Below are 24107 nucleotides of genomic sequence, written 5' to 3'. Positions count from 1 at the left end.
TTTAGCAAACTTTAATTAATTAGATGTTAGAATTTAAGGTTTTTTTTTTACTATAAAATTGAAAACAGGCCATATACATAGTAGAAAACTTGGTAAATACAGGAATACAGAAAGGAAAGAACCACCCACTACTCAAAGATAATCACTTTTGACATCTTGATGGATCTATTTTGTTCTTTTTTTCTTATCTAAGATGATCTAGGTATCACCATATCATATGACAGCCAAGTTTTGCCTTCTTATTTTCTCATTTATATTTTAAAATAAGTAAATATTTATTAAATACCCAAAGCGTGCCAGACACTTTCGTTGAACCATTATCACTCAATTTATACATTATCATTCTATATTGTAACCTAAATTTAGTGACTTCATAAATTTCATTTTGTTCTTTCGAGTTTTCATAAGAGTTAATGTTCATACAGAAACCTTTTCAATTGTATTATAAATATTTTATAATTGAATTTCCAATGTTCTTTCAATGCAGCTGTGATAGCCCCACTGCAGCATCCAGCACTAGCTTCAACGAACCATCTAACCCGACCCAAATTAGCAACTCGGACTTACCAAGCACAATGGCCACCATCTGGGTGGCCTTCTTCTCCCGAAGCGGTACCCCCCTCGGCTGCAGGGGCCCCAGCTTCAGAGAGGTGGACAGCCTGCCATTGCTGAGTTTTCGAACCTCTAAGCTGAGCTTGGGTGTCATGGTGGGGCTCAAGGAGTTCCGTGTCCTCTCCACCCGGCTCATCCCTCCTCCTGCTTCTGAAAAGCCCGGGTGCCTCAAGGCAGTGTCTTGGCAGATGCTGTAGTAGCGCTTCAGCTCCCCGTGGGTCTGGCCAGGAGAGAGGGGCTGCAGGTGTGACAAGAGAGGGTCCTGGCATTTCTGGGGATATTGTTTGTCTTCTATGTGCTCCTGAAACGGAAAGATAATGAAAAGAAAAAGGAGGATACCCTCCTTGTGTACATCCTACAGGGGGCGTGTCGGGACCATGGGAAGGTAGGGACATTACATCTATATCTGACTTTACAACTGAAAAGCAGCAACCCCACAGGACATATTCCATCTCCATAGCAATCCATGAGAAGGCACCCTAGCACTGTAGTCTTGCCTTTCTGAGTCTGAAAGGCCTGGCTATAGCAATTAACATATTAAGTGCCATCATCACTGGGATGTAGTCAGCAAAATCTGGAACGTGGGAAACCCTACAAGACAAACGCTTTGAGTTCTTAAACAAACAATAACAGTAAGAAGCACCTATGAGATGGAAATGTATGGGCCTTAGATACTCGGGATTTGATTCTTTTTTTAAAAAGATTTATGTATGTTTGTATGTATACATGTAGCATGTATGTATGTATTTAATATGAACTGGTGTTTTGCCTGTATGTTCTCTGTGTGAGGGGACATCCTGGAACTGGAGTTACAGACAGTTGTGAGCTGCCATGTGGGTGCTGGGAGTTGAACCAGGGTCTTAACCACTGAGCTATCTTTCTAATCTGGGGATTTGATTCTTAAGGGTATGTGTGTATTTGTAGGTTGGAGCACAGATGAAATAAGATTGGTCCCAAATTGATAACTGCTGAAGCTAGCTGATGCTGACTCTGGATTTGTTTTGTCTTTTCATTTAAAACTTTTTAAATATTTAATTCCATTTTGTTATAAGATTGGGTATCATATAGCCCAGGCTGGCATTGAATTTGCCATCAAGTTTCCTTCCTCCAGCTCCCAAATACTTGGGTTATAGGTATGTGCCATACTTTTATTTTTGGAAGTTTAAATATCAATATTTAAAAGGGGGAGAAAAAACCCTAAGATTTGTATCATAACTTTTCAACTTAGTAGATGTTATCCTTCAGGATGTTAGCTAACTGTCTCTAAACTTCAATGTAAGATAAAAAAAAAAAAACCTAGGAAGAAATAGAATGTGATTTTTTTTCTGATAGTTTTGCCTGGGGAAGGGGGTATATATGTGTTTGACATTTGAACTTTTCATATTTGAAAGATTAGACACTTGTGTCAATCTTCAGTAGGAAATAGGATTCTTCAACTTCTACTACAAAAGTCATAAAGCCAGCTATTCCTTCTTTACCCTTCCTCTCTCCTGTCTCTCCACTAAGCGGGAAGCTTTGGTACCTGACAAAGCCCAGACAAGGGGAGATTCACATATGACTCCTCAAGTTGGAGACTTCAGAACAGTTGGTTTTTTATTTTGATAGAATTTCCTAATTAATTTCCTAATTAATATAACTATATTATATGAAGCCAATCTATAATCAAGACAATAATTATGATTAAGCTGGCACCTATTATCTGAAAATCACAATATTTAACTTCTAGTGCGTTACTTCAGAAAGTTACTTGTTGGTGTTCTAGTTGGGACTGGGGATTAGTTCTTGGCAGTGTCTTTAGAACTGAAGACCATTCCAGTTCCATGTCACCAAAGTGAATATTCTGTCCTACAGGAAGAAAGTGACTCTTCCAAGATTCTATGCTGGTGACGGTGTTTTTCAGTTTGCTCTGTAAATCCGTAGCCCTACCTCCATAGTTGATGTGGGAAACACGGATTTCTCTGTAGATGGCTGGCTGGCAGAGAGACTACCATTTCCAGATGGTAGGACAGAACCTAATTCTCCACACTCCTGGCAATGCAGCCTCATGACTCTCCAATCCTTCCTGTGAAGTCAACACTTCTCCTTCAGCCTTGGCATCTCCTCAGACCATGAATCTGTCACGTCGGTTTTAAACTGCTTCTCTATCTGTTCTCATTTTCAGCAGGAGTCTCTAATTGCTACATCAGGCCCGTGCACAGAGCTGTTAATTAATTAGAGAGAGACTGGACAAGACTCAACTCTTCATCATTATCTGTTTTTCAAGTTTAATTTCTAATGTGAGTTCGGGAAGAGGAACCCTGGTTTTGTATTTGACATCTTTAGGTTCTTTGCTGCACTACGCTAGTGACGCATGCCAAGAACTGACTTGAATTGGAAAGATGAGGCTTAGGGGGACCATGAAATTGTCATGGTTTTGTATACAGTCAGTAACAAACAGGACACTTGAAACTTTTCTTTCTCTGGATCTTTCTATGTGTCCACTGACACCCTATTCCCTCCATTGCAGGTGACTCTAGATGGCATCCTCACCACATCTGAAAGTTATTGACTCTAGTCACTGAGATCTAGCCCATTAGTTCCATGATTTCTGAATGTCACTGGATGAAAACCTGTTCTGACTTTAATCACACAGACTCTGGGGTCTTGGCATATATTATGTGTGTGAGGTCAGTGAGACATTCCACCTTGTGGTAGGAATGAGATCCAGACAGAACAACATCTTAGTGAAAAGACCTCTCACTCTTTCCCCTTAATCCAAGACATGGCCAACTTACCATTTGTCCCGTGGCATCTGACAGAAACCTGGCTCTTATTGAAAACTGTCGAATGGGATGGAGCCGCAGACAGGAAGACTGGGGTATTTGAAGAAGAAACAATCAGTTGGGGGATAATCTCTACAAAACTGAGCCATATCATATGCAATTAGGTAGCATAGCAGTACTTGGAATGCACTATGCTTGTATCTTAAGCCTTAGGTCACGGTCTCCTATTTCATGGGGACCAATAACCTTTTTCTATTTAAGTCCTAGGACTTTGAGAGTCTGACCTCTACACAGGTCACCAGAGACTGTACTAGACACCCTAACTAGTTCTGTCTTTAAAACTAAACTCAGTTCTTTCTCTCCCCAGAAAACCCTGTCTTGAGCACATTGGACATTTTCGTAATGTCTATGGTGCTTTCTATTTGGGCACTTCATGGCTTTCACATCACATCTGGCAAACATCCTAGTCAGTTAGGAGTGTCTCATTGCCTTTTGAGTGGAGGTGAGGTCTGTTTTCATGTCCAGATTCCAAGTTCCATGAAGACAGTGGCCGTTTGATATAACGGTCCTTATGCTAGTTGGTTGGAAGTGATTGGTATTCACGGCAGAGAGGCCACCATATGCCAGGCAGTAATGAAATCAAAATCTAAAGCTCAGAGACTAAAGATCAGTGCTGAGGCACTACACATCCTTTGTAGAGTCTAGAAAGACCCACCAGCTGCTCAGTGCCTTGACACAGGGACAGATCAGGAAGACAAGCCCCAGTGGACAATTCCTGAAATGAGTAGTTTCAAGAGAAAAAATAAGCCCTGGGCAAACAGTGCATGGTACAGTACAGTGAAATGCTACCCTGCCCCCATCCCAGTTCAGTAACATCAAACCTTGTCAGGAGGACAACTGAACTGCTGCTGTGGAAGGCTCTACTACCACAAAGAGAAGTGGAGCAATCTAGAAAGTATGCCATCAGCTTTCCACGCAAGGGAGATCTAGGAAGACCCGGTATACTCTCAATATTGGCTCTCCTACCCGCCAAGCACAGCAATGCCAGCTGAGTAGAAGGTGATGTGAATCTGTCTCCTATGTGTTGATCCTGGCCCCACCTGCACGAATGGGCATGTGACTGGAAGCTGGGGGCTGGTGTGCTGTCCGCTAGTTCCTGCCAGGTGCTTACCTGCTGCGGGAATCCAGGCCTGATGCTGATGCACTGACTGTTCTGTCGAGTGAGGATCCGTTTCCGTCTCCTCTGTCTCAGCACCATGTAGATCCTGGCGTAGACCAGGACGGTCACCCCAAAAGGAACGTAGAAGGACACCACGGAAGAGTAGATGACAAAATCAGGGTTGGAGATGGAGCAGATGCTGGGGTCCCCTGCGGGTGAGAGAAGGGGAGAAGGCGACACCATTATCCAAGTATTCGTCCTCAGTATGGGGTGCTGAGCGTGACGTGATGTGGGGGTGTGGATAGGAATGCGTGGTTTCAAGCACACATGTTGTCAGTGTTTCAGTATTCTTGAAGGAAGAAAGCTAATTCATCTTCGGACTTCTTGCAGTTGGTTTCAGAAGAAAATTTCCCAGAGATTATATTCCAGACGCTGACCTGGATGGAGGCTGTGAAGATGAATAAGACATGGTGTCTGCCCTTGAAGGAGCAAATAGTCTAGCTAGACAGCCGATCTCTTCCATGCAAATGGTCAGTTGTAACTCATAGGAATGTAGCCTGGGAGGCTAAAGAGGGCCACAGAACAGGAGAGCAGAGGTGCTGGGAGGATGGCACACCTAGGGAAGAGTCTGCTGGTGTGGAGGACAGAACAGATGGCCAAACACAACAGCAGGGAAAGGCTTCTTCTGAATCCAGGGTGTAGGGTAGGCGGTGACGGAAGAGAAGACAGGAATTAGGAAATCCCAGCCTTGAACAGAAAGAGAGCTGGGAAGGAGCCTGAACTCTAAATTAGAGTCCCTATTCCCCTGAGCTGTGGAGATGGCTCAGTTGTTAGGAGCATTAGCTGCTTTTGAAAGGACTCAGGTTCATTTTTGAGCACTCACATGGCAGCTCACCACTACCTGTAACTCCAGTTCCAGGAAATCCAACACTTTTTTCCTGGTCTTTGTGTGTACCAGACGCACACTATGCAGATACATACACGCTGGTGCTCAGATATACACATAAAGATAAAAATAGAGTTCTTGCTCCTAAGTTTTGGACCAGAGTGCCACTTTGACTTCTCTTTGGGAAGCTCTGTGGTTTTGCCTGCTTCACTAGAAGATGTGGAGAGTCATCCAGTACCCTGACTCAGGCCAGAGTCTTGCTCCTTCCTGAAGTGGAGAAGGGAAGCAAGCTAGCATCTTTCAGGCAATAGACCAAAGGCTTCCTAAACATGATCTTACCCAAGCACAGTGGGAAGGGACATTAATATCTCTATCCTTAGATACACAGACTGAGTTCAGGAAGGATTACTAAGTGGTCCAAGGCAAAAAAGCCCGAAAGATACTTTTCTCTAGTTAGTCTGACCCCAAACCAACCTCCCTTCTGTAATTTCTACTTTCCACCTCCTTCTACTCCCAGGACACTTCTGTGCCTCAGTCTACATTATTAGCAATAGCTGTTGGCACAACGGTTCCAATCTCCACACAAGAGTGGCAGCTCAGGCCCAAATCTGACCTTGGAGACAAGGCCTGAGACGTGAGATGGCAGGGAGGGCAGTGGCTACTTGGTGCTCTGCCTCCTGGTCATCTGAAACGGCCTGGTACAGGACACGGAGCTGCTGCTTATTAGCCGTGTGCTCTTGGCATTGTCACCAGAGGCACCCAGCTTTAGCTTCACTATCAGCAAAAGGATAAAAGTATTGCTTGTGTAATAGCAAAAAGAAAGAATGCAGATAAATGATTGCTATGATTATTATCATTTTTAATTGTTATATTATTGTTGTTTACTTCTTCTGAGTTTTTTGGACTTATGACAAGAAGTATCAGTTGAAATAAAAGTTTGGAGAAAGACAATATTTGTGGAGAAGGGAAGAGAGAAAGAAGAGAACCAAAATGAAAAGAGAGAGGACCCAGGGAGGCATGGAGGCCCAAAAATGTGAGCGGATTTCCACCTTGTCTGAAGGTCAGAGAGTTTGAGGTTGCTCAAAATTGTTGACAACAACCAGGGCTACACTTCCTGACTCAGGATGTGGTAACTTGGTTCTTTTGACATTAAGATGGCCCACACAGGTAGCTCTACTCCATCCTGACAGATGGTCAGGATATGCAAGAATATTTCTGCTCCTTTTTTTGTATCAGGAGGTTTAACCTGGGGAGTGGCTGCATTTAGGATACTTGGTCTAGGGTGGCTTCACTGCCTATACACCAGAATGCTAATGACTTGATGCCTCTAAGTGTTGAGGCAATTAGCTGTTTGAGTTGTCCTTTGTATCATGTTAAAGATCACATTGAAGAAGTCTCTTGTTGCCTTCTTCCCCCTTTTGTATTGGGTTTAAAAGTGTATGGAAAATTAAATGCAGGGAGTTCAGTACTCACTGGAGCTCCCTCCTGGTACTGCCCTATGTTTCTGTCTTATTAGTTTTACTCACGTCTTCGTACACTTTACTTATTTTTCTAATCCCTATGCCCCTACCCTGGTAAGTGATATTTCTGTTGAAGCTGGTCTCTGACAGGGAGGCATTTCAGTAACAGCCTGGCCCAGAATGCTCACAGACCGCTCCCCAATCCTCTCCTTCTGTTGGAGATGGGATGAAATTGATGCTCTCTCTCCAGACTTTGCATCAGCATCCCTTCGCAATCAGCACATACGGCCCAGAGTAGTGATCACCAAACCGACATCTTCTGTTCTGGGGACAATGAAGTTGGGGGCAGGCATGGGATGGCAGCTGGTGAGCCCTCTCAGTCTCTAGGGAGCCACATAGTCATGATCAGCCCTGCCATTGAAGTCAGCTCGCCTGCTGTCACTGGCTGGCCCAGATCTCAGTGCCACCTGTGGTGAGGAGGAGTCTCAACATTTGTTAGTAAGCAGGGCCAGAGGACTTACTTTCCCAAGATTTAGCTCATTGCTGGCCTTGGTGAGCTGAGTTCCTCATTTGTCCCCACGCACACACAGTCTCTCCCCTTTTCTATGCTCCTTGTTACCAGGAGAATGAACTATTCTTGAAAATATCAGAGTCAAAAGGAGGTATAGCATGTTTCTCTGTCTCAAGCACACACACACACACACACACACACACACACACACATGTACTTGTTACAAGCAATGTCCTTCAGAATATTAGTGTTTGCTGCAGGGGAGGCGGTGGGGGCACTGACACAGATGGAAGTCTGTGTGTATCTCATTACACCTTATGAATGTTTTATCACGAGCAAGCATTTATTTTTCCATTAAAAACATTGCAACTGTGTACGTGGAGGAAAGAGAGAATGAAGCTGGAGCCAGGAGCTATTTCAGGGTCATTGGCCGTGAGGGCCTCACTTTCAGTCGCTGAACTTGCCTCATCATCCCTTCCGCTCTCATGACTTCCGCTGAAGTCTACCGCTGCCTACACTCTGACCAAGCTTCGTAGCCTCTGCCAGAAACCCTCCCACCGCGCTATGTGGTCTCCCGGCTGCACAGCGGGCAGAAGACAGCTGCCGATGAGTGCTGGGAGTGGGCATCCAGTCATCAGGGCAGTGGGAGTCCTCCTGCCACAGCAGGCCTGAAGGCTTGTCTGTTGAGTCCTCAGGAGGCACTGTGGGCAGCTGAGGCCCCCTCAGGAGACACTGAGGCGCCTTTGCCAGATGATTGATCTAAATCAGTGCTGTGTGGGAGCATGGTAGTTACTGGAAGGCAATGAGAATGAGGAAAACAAGGAAAATGTACAAAGAAGCATTTCATCCGGGCACCTGAGCATCCATGACTATAGGAAGCTGGAGCAAGGCCAGATAGGCATGGGGAGGCTCTAATGTCACCTTCTAAAATTAGGGAAAGAAAAGGGGCGGGGTGAGGGCAAAGACACATCTACTTACTCAGCTTTATGGAGGACCTGCCAGGTTCAGAGTTCCTGTGCTGGGCAGCAAGGCACTAAAGAGGGCGCTGGGAAGATGGCTGAGTGGGTGGAGTATCGCTGTGCAAGCACAAGGATGTGAATCTGGATCCCCAGCATGCATGCACAAAGGCAAGCATGCCTGTATCCCCAGTACTTGGGGAGGGAGTGGAGGTGCGGGTGGGCACGGTTGGGGCAGACACAGAAGAATCTCTGAGACTCACTGTCCAGCTGGTCTAGCCAAATCTGGGAGCTCCAGATTCAGTGAGAGATCCTGACTCAAAAAATAAGGTGGACAGCAACACAGGAAGACCCTGAATTAAACGTCTGCCCTTTATACACATGTGTGACACACACATACACACACACACACACACACACGATACCACAAACCATACACCATACCACACACACACACACACACACACACTGCAAAAACCATACACCACACACACACACACACACACTCACAGCACAGACAACCACACACACCACACACTATACATACACCACACACCACACCACACACATGCCACATACACACATACCACATATACACACATACCATACATATACAAACAACACAATATACTACACATATACCATGCATAACATCCACAACACATACCACACACACACACACACACACACACACAGAGAAAAAGTAGAGGCAACAAACAGCTGTGACAAGGTGGGGGGGTTGGAGGTTTCTGAGCTAGGCTGAGCCCTGGAGGCTTCTGAGCCAGGCTGAGCACTTGAGCTCCGTAGTGATGTGAACAGCAAGGTCGAGAGAAGGTTGACTTGAAAGACTGATGAACTTTAGACTTGTTGAAGAATTTGACCTCACTTCAATTGCCAAGACAGGAGATGCTGATGAGTCTGATTCAGGATGAGTCACTATCCTTCAAACACTGTGCTTTTATTCTTCTTTCTAACTTTTGAGCAGCCACGTTCCCCTGTCTCCAGTGTTCTGAAAGCGAAGTGACATTTCTATTGCTAAAATCAAATAAATAGCAATTTTCTTCCTTTCTAAAGGAAAAAATCAAGCCAGTTGATAAGATTTTTCTTAACTCCAAGTCCCCTACCCAGAAGAATTCTTAAATCTGATCACTGGTTATTGCTTATTCATTCTAGAACTCTCTTTTAAAAACCACACAATGGGTATCTGATTTAACAGAAATTCAAATACTGTTTTTCTTATCTGTGAGATGAAAGGACTTGAGCTCATTGGGAGATCTTTAGGGCTGTCCTCTTGCTCCAACACACACCTTGCTCTGCATCGTTAGGGGCTGTTGATTTGATTGACCAAATTCCTAGGCCTCTGGTGGAACTGGGGCACTACCAAGCCAAGCCCTGCAGTTCTGGAACTCTCTCCCACCCAAGACCCTGCCTCCTGCTGCTCCCCCCCCCCCCCAAGTTCAATGATCAGGAGCAGCTCTCAGAGAACTCTGAAGTCCAGCTTTCCTCTGCAGTCTGTAGTTCAGCACTACAAGGGGCAGGCATAGCCTTAAATGAAAAGCCCTTGCTACATTTCCTGAAGTCAAGCTGTGCTCCAAATTGTGTGGAACCGAAACACCTGAGGCTCTTTCTGCCTCTGTTTGTCAGAGGAGTGTCAACAAACCAGTAGAGGAGAGTCGCTTGTAGTGGGCGTTTGGATGAACCTATCAACGGGGAAGTTGCTAGAAGGGCCCTGTGATGCTCCAAATGAGCTCGACCTCCATAGGCTCATATTTGAATGCTTGGTCACTCAGAAGTGGCACTGTTTGAAAAGATTAGGAGGCGTGGCCTTGTTGGAGGAAGACCGTCCCTGGGGGTAGCCGCTGAGGTTTCAGATGCCCATGCGAGATCCAGGGTGCAGCTTTCTGCCTGCAGATCAGAATGTAGCGCTCAGCTTCTTTTCCAGCAACACACCTGCCTGGTGCTTCCCGCTGTGATGATAATGGACTAAATCTCTGAAATTGTAAGCCAGCCCCAATTAAATGCTTTCTTTTATAATAGCTGCCATGGTCATGGGTATCTCTTCACAGTAGTAAGACACTGATCAAGACAGGCCACATTTATCAGGATAATGAAGGTACATCATGAGGGTCAGATTGTGTCAGAGACCAAAGCTAGATTCTTTAGGTCTGAGCTCGGCTCACGAATTCCCTGAACTGTGTTCTAGGAAGGGGCAGCTGGGCTTCCCCGCGACCACCCAGAGAACCTTCACTGTTTATATCTTCCTTGGAGCAGATGGCTAGTTGGAATTTAAGGCACAGAAACCTTTCTATTGCATAATATCAGCAGAGACACAAGCTAATACCTACTGGGCCCTTATAATGGACCTTGCATTTGACAAATATGAGAATAATTGGAGGGTTTAGTACAGTGTTGCTAAGAAACTTAGGCATAAGAGAAAGCCTGACTTGGTGGCAGCAGTGTATAATCTCAGATGCCCAGGAGACTATGGCAGATGGATTATAAATTCAAGGCCTTCCTGGGCAACTCAGTGAGCTTCTGTCTCAAAAACAAAGATAGACAAAATGACCTCCAAATGTAAAACAAACCAACCTTCACACACATAACAACAAAACACACAAAGTAAGAGAGAGACTCTGAGAGAAGCAGTGGGGTCTTGTCTTATAAGACACACAAGCTAGGTCAAAAGTCTTTTTTTGATTCTCAATTTAAAGATCCTGGGACGATTTTCCTGGGTTTTGTTTCTAGAACAATAATGATGTCACTGGTGCCAACATGCTGCAATTAGCACATCATCCTTCACTCTGTCTACTGTCAGATCTGGAGATGGTTTCAGCTACTCTCAGGATCTGTGTGTGCCTGGGAGATGGAGTAGGACCTCCTCCACCAACATCCCAGAACATGTAGGGGAACCAAGCTTAGCCCGGGGAACTACACTCGTCCCAGCAAATGGTGACATGTGCTGAAGGCCAGCAGATGAGCAGTGCCTCTGTCAGGATGTGGAAGACAGTCCCCACAGGAAAGCCCCACCATGGCACACAGTTCCCACAGGGGAGCCCCACCGTGGCACACAGTTCCCACAGGAGAGTCCCACCATGGCACACAGTTCCCACAGGAGAGCCCCACCGTGGCACACGGTCCCCACAGGAGAGCCCCACCATGGCACACGGTCCCCATAGGAGAGCCACACCGTGGCACATGGCTCCCACAGGAGAGTTCCACCGTGGCACACGGTTTCCACAGGAGAGTCCCACCATGGTGTACAGTTCCCACAGGAGAGCCCCACCGTGGCACACGGTCCCCACAGGAGAGCCCCACTGTGGCACACGGTCCCCACAGGAGAGCCCCACTGTGGCACACGGTCCCCACAGGAGAGTCCCACCGTGGCACACGGTCCCCACAGAAGAGCACACACCGTGGCACACGGTTCCCACAGGAGAGTTCCACCGTGGCACATGGTTCCCACAGGAGAGTCCCACCGTGACACATGGTGCCCACAGGACAGCCCCACCGTGGCACACAGCTTCCACAGGAGAACCCCACTGTGGCACACGGTCCCCACAGGAGAGTCCCACCATGGCACACAGTTCCCACAGGAGAGTTCCATGAACAGGGCATTTGCACACAGAAACAGGTAATATGGTGACCTAGATATCTGACTAACTTACAGGGCACATTTAACAAGGACCGCAAAAGATATTTTACTTTTCCATAGTTTCCCTGGTCATCTCAACAGACAATGCTTTGTGGTATATACATGTGCTCCTGGGTATAAAGTATCATTCAGTTAAAATCAAAACAATAGGCAGACAAATAAATAAAACAAAACCAAAGGAACAAGTAATAAGGAATAAGATGGGAACAGACTGTCTTAATTAGGGCTTCTGTGGCTGTGAAGAGACACTATGACCATGGCAACTCGGAAAACATTTAATTGAGGTGGCTCACTTACAGTTCAGAGGTTCAGTCCATTGTCATCATGGTGGCAAGCATGGTGGCATGCAGGCAGACCTGGTGCTGGGAAAATAGTTGATAGTCCTACATTTTGCAGGCAACAGAAAGTGGTCTGAGGGTCACACCAAGCAAAGCTTGAGCAGAAGAGACCTCAAGGCCCGCCCCCATAGTGACACACTTCCTCCAACAAGGTCACACCTACTTCAGCGAAGCCATGCCTCCTAATAATGCCACTTCTTTATGAGATTATGGGGGCCAATTACATTCAAATAACCACACAGACCAAATATTATGACAGCATTTGTTGATAAGTTGGTTTCTATTTATCTATTTATTTATTATTTATTTATTATGTATACAATATTCTGTCTGTGTGTATGTCTGCCGGCCAGAAGAGGGCACCAGACCTCATTACAGATGGTTGTGAGCCACCATGTAGTTGCCGGGAATTGAACTCAGGACCTTTGGAAGAGCAGGCAATGCTCTTAACCAGTGAGTCATCTCTCCAGCCCCCGATAAATTGGTTTCTTAACTTTTAATGTATCAGAGAGAGAAGACTGACTCTGAGAAGGTAGTGTGTGCATGACACATCTACACATGTTATCCCAATTCCTGTTAAAGGAGTTACAGAAGATGTAGGATCAGAGCTCAGAGTTAACATACACAATAAGAAATATCTGCGGACTGAAGAGAGCTTTCCAGAGGACCTGGACACCTTTCCCACTGTTCAGATGGTGGCTCACAACTGTCTTAACTGCAGTTCCAGGGGATCCTGTGTCCTCTCCTAGCCTGTGTGCATCAGGCACATACATGGTTCAAGGGCCAGACATCCGTGCAGGTGAAACACTCATGTACATAAAATTTAAAAATTATGTACTAAAAACAATCAAGTCTAGATTTCTTATTTTGTCCATTTGAATTGCTTCATTCAATTTCTACATTGCTAAAATTTGCCTTGAAAAATTCCCTGTGTCATATATAAATGGTGTATACGCCATTTTGTTGTAACTCTGAACTGCAATAATAAGAAGAATGCATATGTTACTATGTCATATATTATAAAGCTCACATGGAACATGCAGCTCCAGATATGATATCTTTGGACCTTTTTTTTTTTTTATGTAGGGAGTCATTTATTGATGGAGGAGGGTCATCTGTCTATGTGTTACTCTCATTGGTTAATAAAGAAACTGCTTGGCCTGGTAGGTCAGAACATAGGTGGGTGGAGTAGACAGAGCAGAATGCTGGGAAGAAGGCAATGAGTCGCCACCATGAAGCTGCCAGGTCAGACATGCTGAATCTTTCCGGGTAAGCCATGAGCTCGTGGTGAGATACAGATTATTAGAAATGGGTTGAAGACATGATACGAGAGTTAGCCAATAAGAGGCTACAGATAATGGGCCAGGTAGTGTTTAAAATGAATACAGTTTCCATGTAATTATTTTGGGTAAAGCTAACTGGGAGCCGGGCTGCAGCCCGCCGCTCCCACCACTACAATTTATAAAAGTAAGTGTTGAAAATTTTGTAACTAAATATGCTGACTGAATACACATCTGCAGTTGTTCCTTTGTGCCCACTATATTACCGTCTTAAATCAGTGAGGAAGCTGAGCTCAGAAGAGCCCAGTAGCTGCTTCACAGAAGCACAGCTGGTAAATAGGACAGCTGGAGTTCACCTAGGGCTTCCTGATTCTGGAGCCTCTGCCTGCCTTCCTCAGTGTGCTCTGACTTCCAAAACTGTTGTCCATGGCACAATGCCTGGAAGATTGTTTACACGTTGGAATGTTCCTATATTTACATATAGCAATGTCTCAATAATATTTGCATGCACATAAACATATTGCTTTGTGACGAGTAAGTACAAATAGATCAGGACTTCACCAGTCTGCAGTCTAGTAGGAATTGAATAAGCAAATCCAGATGGAGAAAATAAGAATTCTACATGATTCTGGAGCACTATTCTATTCATTTACGGTTTTTTCTTAGCAAACATGATCATTCATTATATATTTTCTTTTAAATTTTAAAAAATCATTTCTTTAATTTTGAGATTAAAATTGCAAAATTTTCCTCTCCCTTTCTTCTCATTATACACTTTCTTTCTAAATACTTTTTTACCTTTGAGATTATAATATAATTTTATCACTTCTCCCTTCCCTTTCCTCTCATCATACATTTTCAATAGTTTTCATTCAACATATGGATTTCCTGAGTCCAGAAGATAGATCATGCGAGGTGCAAATGTGGATTGATGTCTTATGGTCAAAATACAAATCATCTCCAATACAGACATTATCATTATCCATCCATCCATCCATCCATCCATCCATCCATCCATCCATCCATCCATCCAGGAGATGAGCCATGTGCTATCATAGCCACAATTTTGCATTTTAAAAATAAAAATAGGCAGTTCAGAACTAGTTCTCAAATGTCAGAAATGATCCTCACTGGAGAAAAAGTTAGAAATATGAAACGTATTCCAGGCTTTATGATATGTTACTTTGCATTGTAGGTTGGTTATGAGTAGTTATCTTCTCATTAGCAAATCTCACTTGAATAATTAACATAGCTTTGTAAACACAAAAATTACATTTATGTTAGATTTCTTTCAGTGAATACAATGACATTTCTTTCAAAATAGGGATGAGATAGACTTTTCATGAGCTGGGTCATGACAATAACTGGTGAGGTTTTGATCTCTTCTTACTTTATACCCAACTGTATACTGCCAGTGCTGTGCAGACTCAGCTCACCCACTTCATCACATGGAACAGGGGTGGAAATGCCGGGGAGGACCCCACGCACAACCACTCAGGTATGATGCAAACCCCATGAGTTCAGGAAGTGGAACCAACAGTCTTACCTGTTGTGTTGAAACCAAAGAGGAGAGGGCAGGACACCGCGAAGGCCAGCACCCACACAGCTGTAATCATGAGTGTCACACGCCGACAGGAGCTCTGCCCGGTTCCGTGCTGATAGTGAACTGGCATGACCACCGCTGTGTACCTGTAAAAGAGTACGGACGGGGTGAGGCAGTGTGGGAACCCCAGGTGAAAGAGGTCTGTAGAGGGTGACTCATACCGAAGCAGATGACAAGAGAAAAGACAATTCGTTGAAGAGAGTTAAGAAAAGTATTTGATCCCAGAGGACGACGCAGGAAGAATGGAAGAGCTGGGTGATGGAGAGGAGTGCAAGCCGGCAAGCAGAGCAGAGAACTAGGCAGGAGGCAGGGCCAGCATATACCCTCCAATGGCATTTTGCTTAGGACCTACTTCCTCCGAGTAGGCTCCACCTTCCACCGTTCCTTGAAATTCCTATTTTTAGTCCATTACTGGATTGCACCAATGACCATGCCAGATCCTTTAAGATCCGATTGTCTCAGAATGCACACTCAGATAGGCCCAATGGAGTGATTAGCAATCTCAGGCAGCTTCCAATGCAATCGAACTGGTAATGAAGACTGACCATCACACATTGTCAGTCCATCCCTGATTTTCATTGGCTCGTGTGTTTTCTTTGGTCACTTCTTGCACGTATTTCCACTGCTTGCTGGACCTCCCTAGACAAACTCAAGATGCTTGAAACAAACCCTTGCTGTCTACATCCTTTCATCTGGTTCTAGATTTTGCTCTCTTCAAGAAGTCAAGACACAATTGACCTCTGACCTTTCTGTGTCACTTGCTTACTCCCCCATTTCACTCTGCATTCAGTGTTTATCCAACCCCTGTTCTATGCCATATATGATATATAGCCTTGGATATGTCAGGCCCCACTCTGAATGGATCGAGACCCACGAAGGTGACTCTGGCTCTATCCTCACTGAACTTAGAGTTCAGAGAACGGGATGAACAATACAAATGCAAAATATCTTAACATAAAATGAGAAATATCATCGAACAACTGTGTGTGATGTGATGGAGAATAACTGCAGAGGCAAGCTGGGAGGAACCACACGGGGCATGGCATCAGAGGGCCTCTGCTGGTCTAGGAGAACCCACATAGGGCATGGTATCAGAGGGACTTCGCTGGTCTAGGAGGAACCACACAGGGCATGGCATCGGAGGGACTCCGCTGGTCTAGGCAGAAGAGCAATGGATGCTGTAAACTCTCCACTGTGTTCATTTCTCTGCTTAGCCTAAGCCCTCCTGTGATCGGCCATCTAGGTGGTCTTCTGCGGCCAGGTTGCTTCCACCAATTTCAGGACGTCTTCCTTACCTCCATAGCTAAAAGGCCAGAGACAGAAGAACTCTAGGATTTCTGCCTTGTCTAATCCCCCACCCATTGCTTGTGAGGTACAAAACATATTATACCAATGTAACATCCCTCCGTGATGGGGCTACTAATCGATAGACTCTGGGTTAACAGAAAGGGAAACTGTTCTGGGCGAGGCTGACCTAATCAGGTGGACCTTCCGCGAGACTTAGTTGGTCCTGAATTCAAAGAGCTTCAAAGCTTGGGAAATTATCCTGCCTCGAAGAGCAAACTGCTCTCCTTGGTTCTTTGGTGAGGAATGGCAAAATGGCTATAGAAGCCCTGGCTGACATCCGCAAGGCAGTAAAGAACCACACTGCTCAAGCTGTAAGGAACTGAATCCTACTGACAACCTGAACTTTCGGAACAACTATTCATGGTCCCTTACACAACGTGAGTTCTGCCTTGTAAACCAAGACCCCACTACAAGCGCAGTGTTCTGACTTACAGAAACTGTGCAGTTAAAGTGGTGTGGTTTCTATTTCTAAACTTGCGATAATTTGCTCCACCACGGCAGGAAATGAATATGCTGTCACTGGCTCCTCTTGTAAGCACAGGTCAAAACCGATTTTCTTCAGTGTGAGCTTGACTCCCTCCGCGAACATGATCTTCCGTTGGTTCCTGGCATGAACTCATGGCTCCAGTCAAATTGGCCTGGTAGATACTTTCCCACAGTCCTTGTCTAGTCCATTATCCTTTCTCCTCCCTGAGAGTTCAGTCTTGCCTTCCTAGCATCCCAGCGGAGCTTGGGATGAACCCCCCCCCCCCCGGGGCCTCTCCAGCTGGATACCTCTAACTTTCAACTTTGCACTTACGCCAACCAGTGGCATTGGCATCCTGAGTGCAGGTGTCTTGACACATCATGGAGCTTGTCTCGCCCCTGGGGAGAGATGAGCACTTGGTCAAAGCACGCTATAGCTTTATATTCCCCATGGATCCATGTACAAAGCAAGGAAGAAGCTATTGTCTGTCTCAGGGACCATGGGAGGTTTCCTTCCTCTTAAAAGAATGTTTCAGTCCTAGGCAGGCTCATGGGGAGTTAGGTATGGATTTCAGTGTAGATCAGTAATTTTTGTATTTTCAATTTCCAGGGAACAAGGATGTCAGATTTAGGGCAAGAATCTCCTTAATCTGTCTTGTGCCTCTCAAATCTTGGGCTGAGGAAGAGCAAGATGCGTGCTGGGTGAGAAGGAGTTGGGCGATGGTCCTTGTTCTTCTCGTGTGTGTCCATCTCCTGTGCTCCAGCTGTGCCTCTTATGCAGCTAGTTTTTGAGAGTTGACATCTGTGTTCCTAACAGAACAGGGTAGAGATTGCTGTGAATTTCGAGATGAAAGCTAACTCTGACTTTGGTCCATAACACAACAGTGACAAAGGTGGCTTCCTTCTGAAGATGGAGAAATAGAGTTCTTGAGTTAGCAAAGTCCTGTTAAGAGTCCCTATCAATTCCAGGGGAGGCCATGGTATTCCATTCCTTTCTTCTGGGGCACACGTTACAAACCCTTCTTTGAGCCCCTGCCTGGGCTGTGCAGGAACACAGCACATTTCCTCTGGTGGTCCTCCAGCTCTCTCAGTCTGGGGACGTCTTCTCTGCTTGGGCCTCCAAATCAGATGTAGTCACTAGGGCTTCTTTGTGGTGACCCTCGGAGGAGAGGCTGAGACTTAAATCCTGCTGCTGTCATGGACAGACAGCTACTGAAGACCGGGGATGGAAATATCAGACCATTTTCTCCGGCTCAGACTTGCAGTCCTCCTTTTTATGCATACTTAGTTTTTACTCTATAAATTTTATTATTAAAGAATGCAAATAAACAAAAACATCACACACCAAAGTTAGGTCAAATCCTTAGATGTTAAAAGAACCCAAACAGGTTACATATGAGCTAACAAACAGCTACCAACTGGCTCTCTCTCTCTCTCTCTACACACACACACACACACACACACACACACACACACACACAGCCCTGATTTGTAACATTCATCCATGTCTGTGGCATACATACTACCACCACTGTTCACAACAAGCCACCATCAAAGGTTCAATAACCAACTCAAAAAATTCCTAGGATACCGCCGATCAACTCTCACCAGCACGGTTCCGGCACGCTAGCGGGAGCTTCACCCTCGGAGCTTCGCGCTGTCTTAATCATGCATTCGCTCACCAACTGTGCAGGGTCCGTTAGTTCAGTGAGCAAGGGCATATACAGAACAAGGCTCCGGTCTTATAGAGAGGCACTGCAACTTCAGGGGAGTCAGAATGGACACAGTGTTTCTCAATGGAGTGATCTTCGGTCAGCCAGCTTTCCTATCTCCAGGGCCAGTGTCTTTAACAAGGGTCCCGTTCCCTCTTAAGGGGACATGTTAGTCCTGCAGGGACAAGGGTTTGAGGTATGAAAGGGGCCCACTGGTTCGTCCGTGGAGACCAGTGTGGATACCCAGAAACTGAATTTCCCCCAAGGAGCTTGATTCTGCTGTCAATGTACTGGGGTGTGGAGAATGTGGAGGGTTCAGGGGAGAGTGTGCGTGTGCGGGTTGTGCTGCGAAAATGCACATTCCCAGGCCATGCCTCTGGTGGTGTCGCTAAGGTACTTTTAAAGTGCAAACCAGAAATGAGTATTTTTAACATCTAATGTATCTTCTTAGACAAGTCTGAGAAAGCCCGCATTAGGGAGAATTCTGTCAAAGCTTCTTGTTCACTTGGGGAAGAAATGAGAGACAAGACTACAATCTTCCTCTGTCACATTACACTTTCTTCCTTCTTTTTAAACGATCAAGCCCGTAGAATAAATGAGGCCCCCCAGCGTGTCATAGGTGGGTGGCTAAGAGCTCGAGGTTGTTCCAGAATCCACCATTAGAGGGCACCAAAATGCAGCAAGAACTTCGCTAGCTCCGCCGGGGTGAGAAGTTCACGGCTCACCTGGGGGCTCTCCAGGCACAGTGGGGAGGCAGAGCGGGAAAACCACCCCCCTTTCATTCCCGGAGCCCTGCAAGGACCCCGCATTCCCACCCAGGGAGATTTCTTAGCCTCTTTTTTTTTTCTCAGAGAGATTCTTGAAGGCCAACCACAGGCAAGCGGAGGCCAAAGCGCCGGGAAAGGCATGGCCTGGCTTGACCGAAGAATCCCCAACAGGGCCACCTCCCTCTGGGGTATTCCCTGACACACTCTTCCTCTCTGTTTCCGCATCTACCTCTTTGGGCCTTCTCTCCCGTGGAAAACTCATCTGACCCGAATGCAGGCAGTGTGCACTGTGGTAAAGCCCAGGACTGGGGTCTGAAATCCAGCTCTGCAGTTTGACAGAGGGCCGGTGGCTTCAATTTTCTGTCTCAATTTTCTCATCCGTACAGGAGGGTTAACCCACGGAACCGGACTGTGTGCACAGCTATTGAATGAGATCACATTGGTGAAGTTTTTTTTTTTTTCTTAGTACAATTTAAAATTCAAAAGGCGGTTCTTACTGTTATTACCATCATTATTATGCTAGCCCAAGAGATCCACGATTGTTCATGTCTATGTTTTTAGGTTTTATGATTGTCATTCTCTTCCTCTTGATTGTCAGGCAGGACATTAAATTTATTTATCTATTCAGACAAGTGTTGAGCACTTCCTTGTGTGGACCACTGTCGGTTTGGCAAGGGTAACTGATTGGTCTAAAGTCGTTTAGATATTGAAACTGGCAGTGTGACTTCACAGCTAGGGGCCCAGAGTAAGGCTCCAAGGCAGTTTGCTGTGGCACCAAGCCTGTAATGTCAGAATTCAGGGGGTGAAGGTGGAGGCAGGAGGATCCCAAACTTGACCGGTAGCCTTTGCTAGGTATCATTACCCGGTTTCATTGAGAACATAGGAAATTCTACTTCTAGAGGTAGGTTGTTGTTGTGATCTAAGTTTCCTTCCTAGGTCCCCCTTCCTAACTTTTGTCGACAACGGGGCCTATTTTTTTTCCCCTTTTAGAAAGGACTCTGGGGTAGATGGGAGAGCAGGGTCTAGTTTGGGACCCGTGACGAGGGAAGCAGGACCTCTTCACACACGGAGCACGTTCCATTTTTCCGTCTACAGATGCTTGTTCGCCAGTGTCTTAATATCATGGCTGTCCTCCAAAGGCCATCGCTGTCTTCAAATGGAGGTGCAGGTAGAACCGATGAAAACGCTCGCCGTGACGGCGGGAGGAAAGGGGTGCCCGGCCTGGGTGGGAGGGCCTGACTCTAACTCCCTGCCTGGTTTAATGAGCCCAGAGCTCCCAGGGCTGCTTTTCACCACCTTTTATTTGGTCAGACAGGGGCTCAATAAATCTTTAGTTCCGTGGACTCCCCTGGTGGAGTTGTTGAAGGAGAAAGCTTTTTGCAAATGACTAGAAAGCCCTTTGCAAATATAAAGTGCTTATTTAGATGCAAACTAAAAATCCAAGGTGCCTGTGACTCATCTGGTACCTATTGTGCTCGCAGCAAAGGCGCGGAGGCTAGCTTGTGTGATGGGCGCCATTTGAGAGCCACTTAAAGAACTCTCTGGTGAATGAATTTGGTTGCATTATTCCGGGGCTCCTCTCCGAGGACTCTAATTTTCACCGCTTTGGTTGTGTCCTCCTTTTCTGACACGTTCTCAGCGGCCTCCTTGAGTTAGCACTGACCCAGGATACGGTGGGAGGGGACTGACCTGCTGGGAAGACGCAGGAGCCGTAGGGTGGGGGCTTGTGATCTGAAGACTCCCCACACTGATTTTTAAAAAGGAAAAAAAGGCGGCTTTAATCCAAGCACCCAGAGCCAAGCCTAAGAATCTAATGACAATAGTATTTATTACTTGCTTTCAAAATCCCTTTTATCATTTCCTCTTTTTTTCCCATCTCTTACCACCCTGCTATTATGGTCCAGGGCTTCATGACCAAAAAAGTACTGAATCCATTTGGTCAAGTTTGTCAGGCTGATGGCTGCCATTGTGCGAAGCCCAAAGGTCTGTGTGAATAACTGCATTTCTAATGAATTGACCAGCTATCTGGCATCACATGAACAGATTTTAATGCTGTGTATTGCACACTGCTGGGAAGGAGAATGGAGACAGCTTTTCTGAAGCCCGTTTTCATTCCTCGGATGGGGGTGGGGAGCTCTGTTTTGAGGTTTACTGAGGACAGTCCCTTATGAAATGTAAGCCCCTGCCCCATTGAGATTGGAGGCACAGCTCTTCCTTCAGTTTTTAGGGGAGCGCTATGCATTCTGGGAACTTGCTTATATGAGACAGAAGACGATTCAAAATTTATGCTAGCTTATTCTTATTGGCTGAATTTTTAAGGAAAGAAAGGTGAAGTGTGTGTTGATATGGCTGTAGCCAGCAAAATGATGCCCTTCTGGAAACTGGCAAATAGTGGGCCTGCCTGGAAGGCAAATTGTAAAAAAGACACCCTCTTCTGGCCAACTCGGTTCAAAGAAGCGCATCCTTTCATTAAGGCCCAAGCTTCTTGGCCTCACTCAGTATGCAGTGCGCGCGCGTGCGTGCGCGCATGCATATGTACGTGTGTGTGTGTGTGTGTGTGTGTGTGTGTGTTTTGAATATATAGGTCTCTCACCGGCCTCTGTGTATGAATGTGTTTGTATTGAACAGATAGGTATACTCTCATGGGGACAGAGACTCTCTCAGAGGGTCCGAAGCTGGGAAAGGAGGGAGGGGCTATTCCAGACTCTCTCTAGAACTCGGATCCTCTTCATTTCGTCAGTGGTTAGCTCTACCCTGCAGCCTGCAGAGATCTGAGGAGTTTTCTCGGAGACTTCCTCCCAGGTGCAGCCTGGGTTCTGCAGAAAAGAACTTCAGGTAGAGTCAGTATGAAGCAGAATAGGAGTTTATCAGGAAAAAAGTAGTAACGGGTTTAAATTCAGGCTCTGGGGGAGAGATTTAGGAAAAGGGCAGTGTATACCCAAGACATGGGAATGGTCTTCTCAGGAGCCACATTTAAATGCCTTTATGTGATTTGGATGGCTGGCTTCTGAAGTTACTTTGTTTTTGTTTATAGATTTTAAAAGCAACCTCCCTTCCCCTTTCCCTCGTTTGATAAATGAGGTCACAGAGAGGTTTCTGGGCTGCACTAGAGAGGAGTACAAGCTGAGAAGATAAAACCGTAGATGGGGTCAACATTCATCCTTCAGGCTAGCCCCAAACTCTTGATACATCTGCCTCTGTCTCTTCAGCATATCCTACCAGCATGGGCCACCATGCTAGCAGCACAGGAGGTATGAAAAAGAAAAGGGGAATAATGGGGAGGGAGGTTTAAGTGGGGAGAGGAAGAGAAGGTAGGGCAGAGGAGGCGTGAAGAGGGATCACTAACACAAAGGATGTTTGAAAATTGGGGTGTCTATTTTTGCTTGTCAGTTTGACTATGTTTGGGAATAACTAAAATCCAAAAATGGAGGGCACACCTGTGATGGGGAAGCTTAGTTAGCCAATTATCTTTAAGAGGTGGGGCCAAGTTAGGGTGTGGCTTGCTGGGACCCCCAGGTGCACTCTCTGTGGTTCCTTCGTGGCACAACTGAGCTTGGACTTCTTGTTCCTGTTTTTGTGAGTTTTCCCCTTATAATAAATAAAAATGTAATTGTTTATCTTCTAGCTAGGCTGGTTATTTCCTGAATTGAGCTAACTTCTACAACCTGTGAAGGATTTTTGCTTAATTTGACATAAGAAGATTCACTTCTAGTTTGGATCTTGAGGCGGGAAGACACATCTTTAGTCTGGGTTTCACCTTCTGATGGAAGTCTATGAAAGGGTATTGAAGAAGGAAGCTTTTGCTCTTTGCCTGATTGCTCTCACCTTGTTAGCAGGTCCATCCCTTCACTGGCATTAGTGCCTACTTCTTTAGGATTACAGCATCTGCTGAAGACCAGCTAAGACATCTAACCTCATGGGCTGAACAACTTCTGGATTCTTGGACTTTCTGCTTATAGCCAGCTATTGTTGGATTAGCTGGACCACAACCTGTAAGTCATCCTAATAAACCCCCTTTCTGGATCTATCTTGAGATCCATTCTATAAGTTCTATTACTCTAGAGAACCCTGACTAATATAAAAATCTATATTAGAATTTATATAATAGAAGTCTATTTTATAAGCTTCATATTCATACATATTTATGTATCTGCATATTTAGTCACATATAAAAAGGTTGAATTGGAGTTACCATACATAGAAGATAATGTTTATCACAGAAAGCCATAAGTGTGGGATACCTCCCTTGAGTTGTTAATCAAGGGTGCCCTGGTATCCTTGATGGTAAGACCCCATTGCTGAAGATGCTATATACTTTTTTTTGGTCACAGAACACGGGGAAGTCAAGTTGGTACTGATTCAGAAACTTTCTTCCTGATGGCTACTCTTCAGAATACAGAAAGAGGCTGTTCAGGCTTCTGGAGGTGGAAGTGGGGAGTTTCAACAGGTATGGCAAGATATGCCTGTACAATACAATAACGGTATTTATGTTATGGGGCTAACCAATGCTTTCTAATTAGATTTAAGGCCTGCTCCACAGGAGGAAATGAAGGCCTGGTACTGTAAATCTGACCCATAGCCGTGGACTCACAGGCCC

The 24107-nt window shown here is 45.5% G+C and overlaps 1 protein-coding gene across 3 annotated transcripts in view; it reads right to left on the bottom strand.

Moving 5' to 3' along the window:
- The window catches only part of Drd3 (dopamine receptor D3), a 60189-nt gene that overhangs the window by 2082 nt on the left and 34000 nt on the right, over positions 1-24107 (bottom strand). The window contains exons 4-7 of one of the 3 annotated variants that reach the window (XM_048422682.3): positions 15163-15305; positions 4546-4742; positions 3387-3464; positions 568-913 (exon numbers count right to left, since the gene is read on the bottom strand). In XM_048422682.3, the coding sequence (XP_048278639.3) occupies positions 568-913; positions 3387-3464; positions 4546-4742; positions 15163-15305 (764 nt within the window). The remainder of the gene's footprint in view (positions 1-567; positions 914-3386; positions 3465-4545; positions 4743-15162; positions 15306-24107) is intronic. The other 2 variants (XM_048422684.3, XM_048422683.3) reach the window with 2 other exon arrangements.

The sequence above is a fragment of the Myodes glareolus genome, chromosome 2, assembly GCF_982192425.1.
Source record: "Myodes glareolus chromosome 2, mMyoGla1.1, whole genome shotgun sequence".
Lineage (NCBI taxonomy): Eukaryota > Metazoa > Chordata > Mammalia > Rodentia > Cricetidae > Myodes > Myodes glareolus.
The sequence above is the reverse complement of the archived record's forward strand: the minus strand, read 5'-3'. Positions and strand labels throughout refer to the sequence as shown.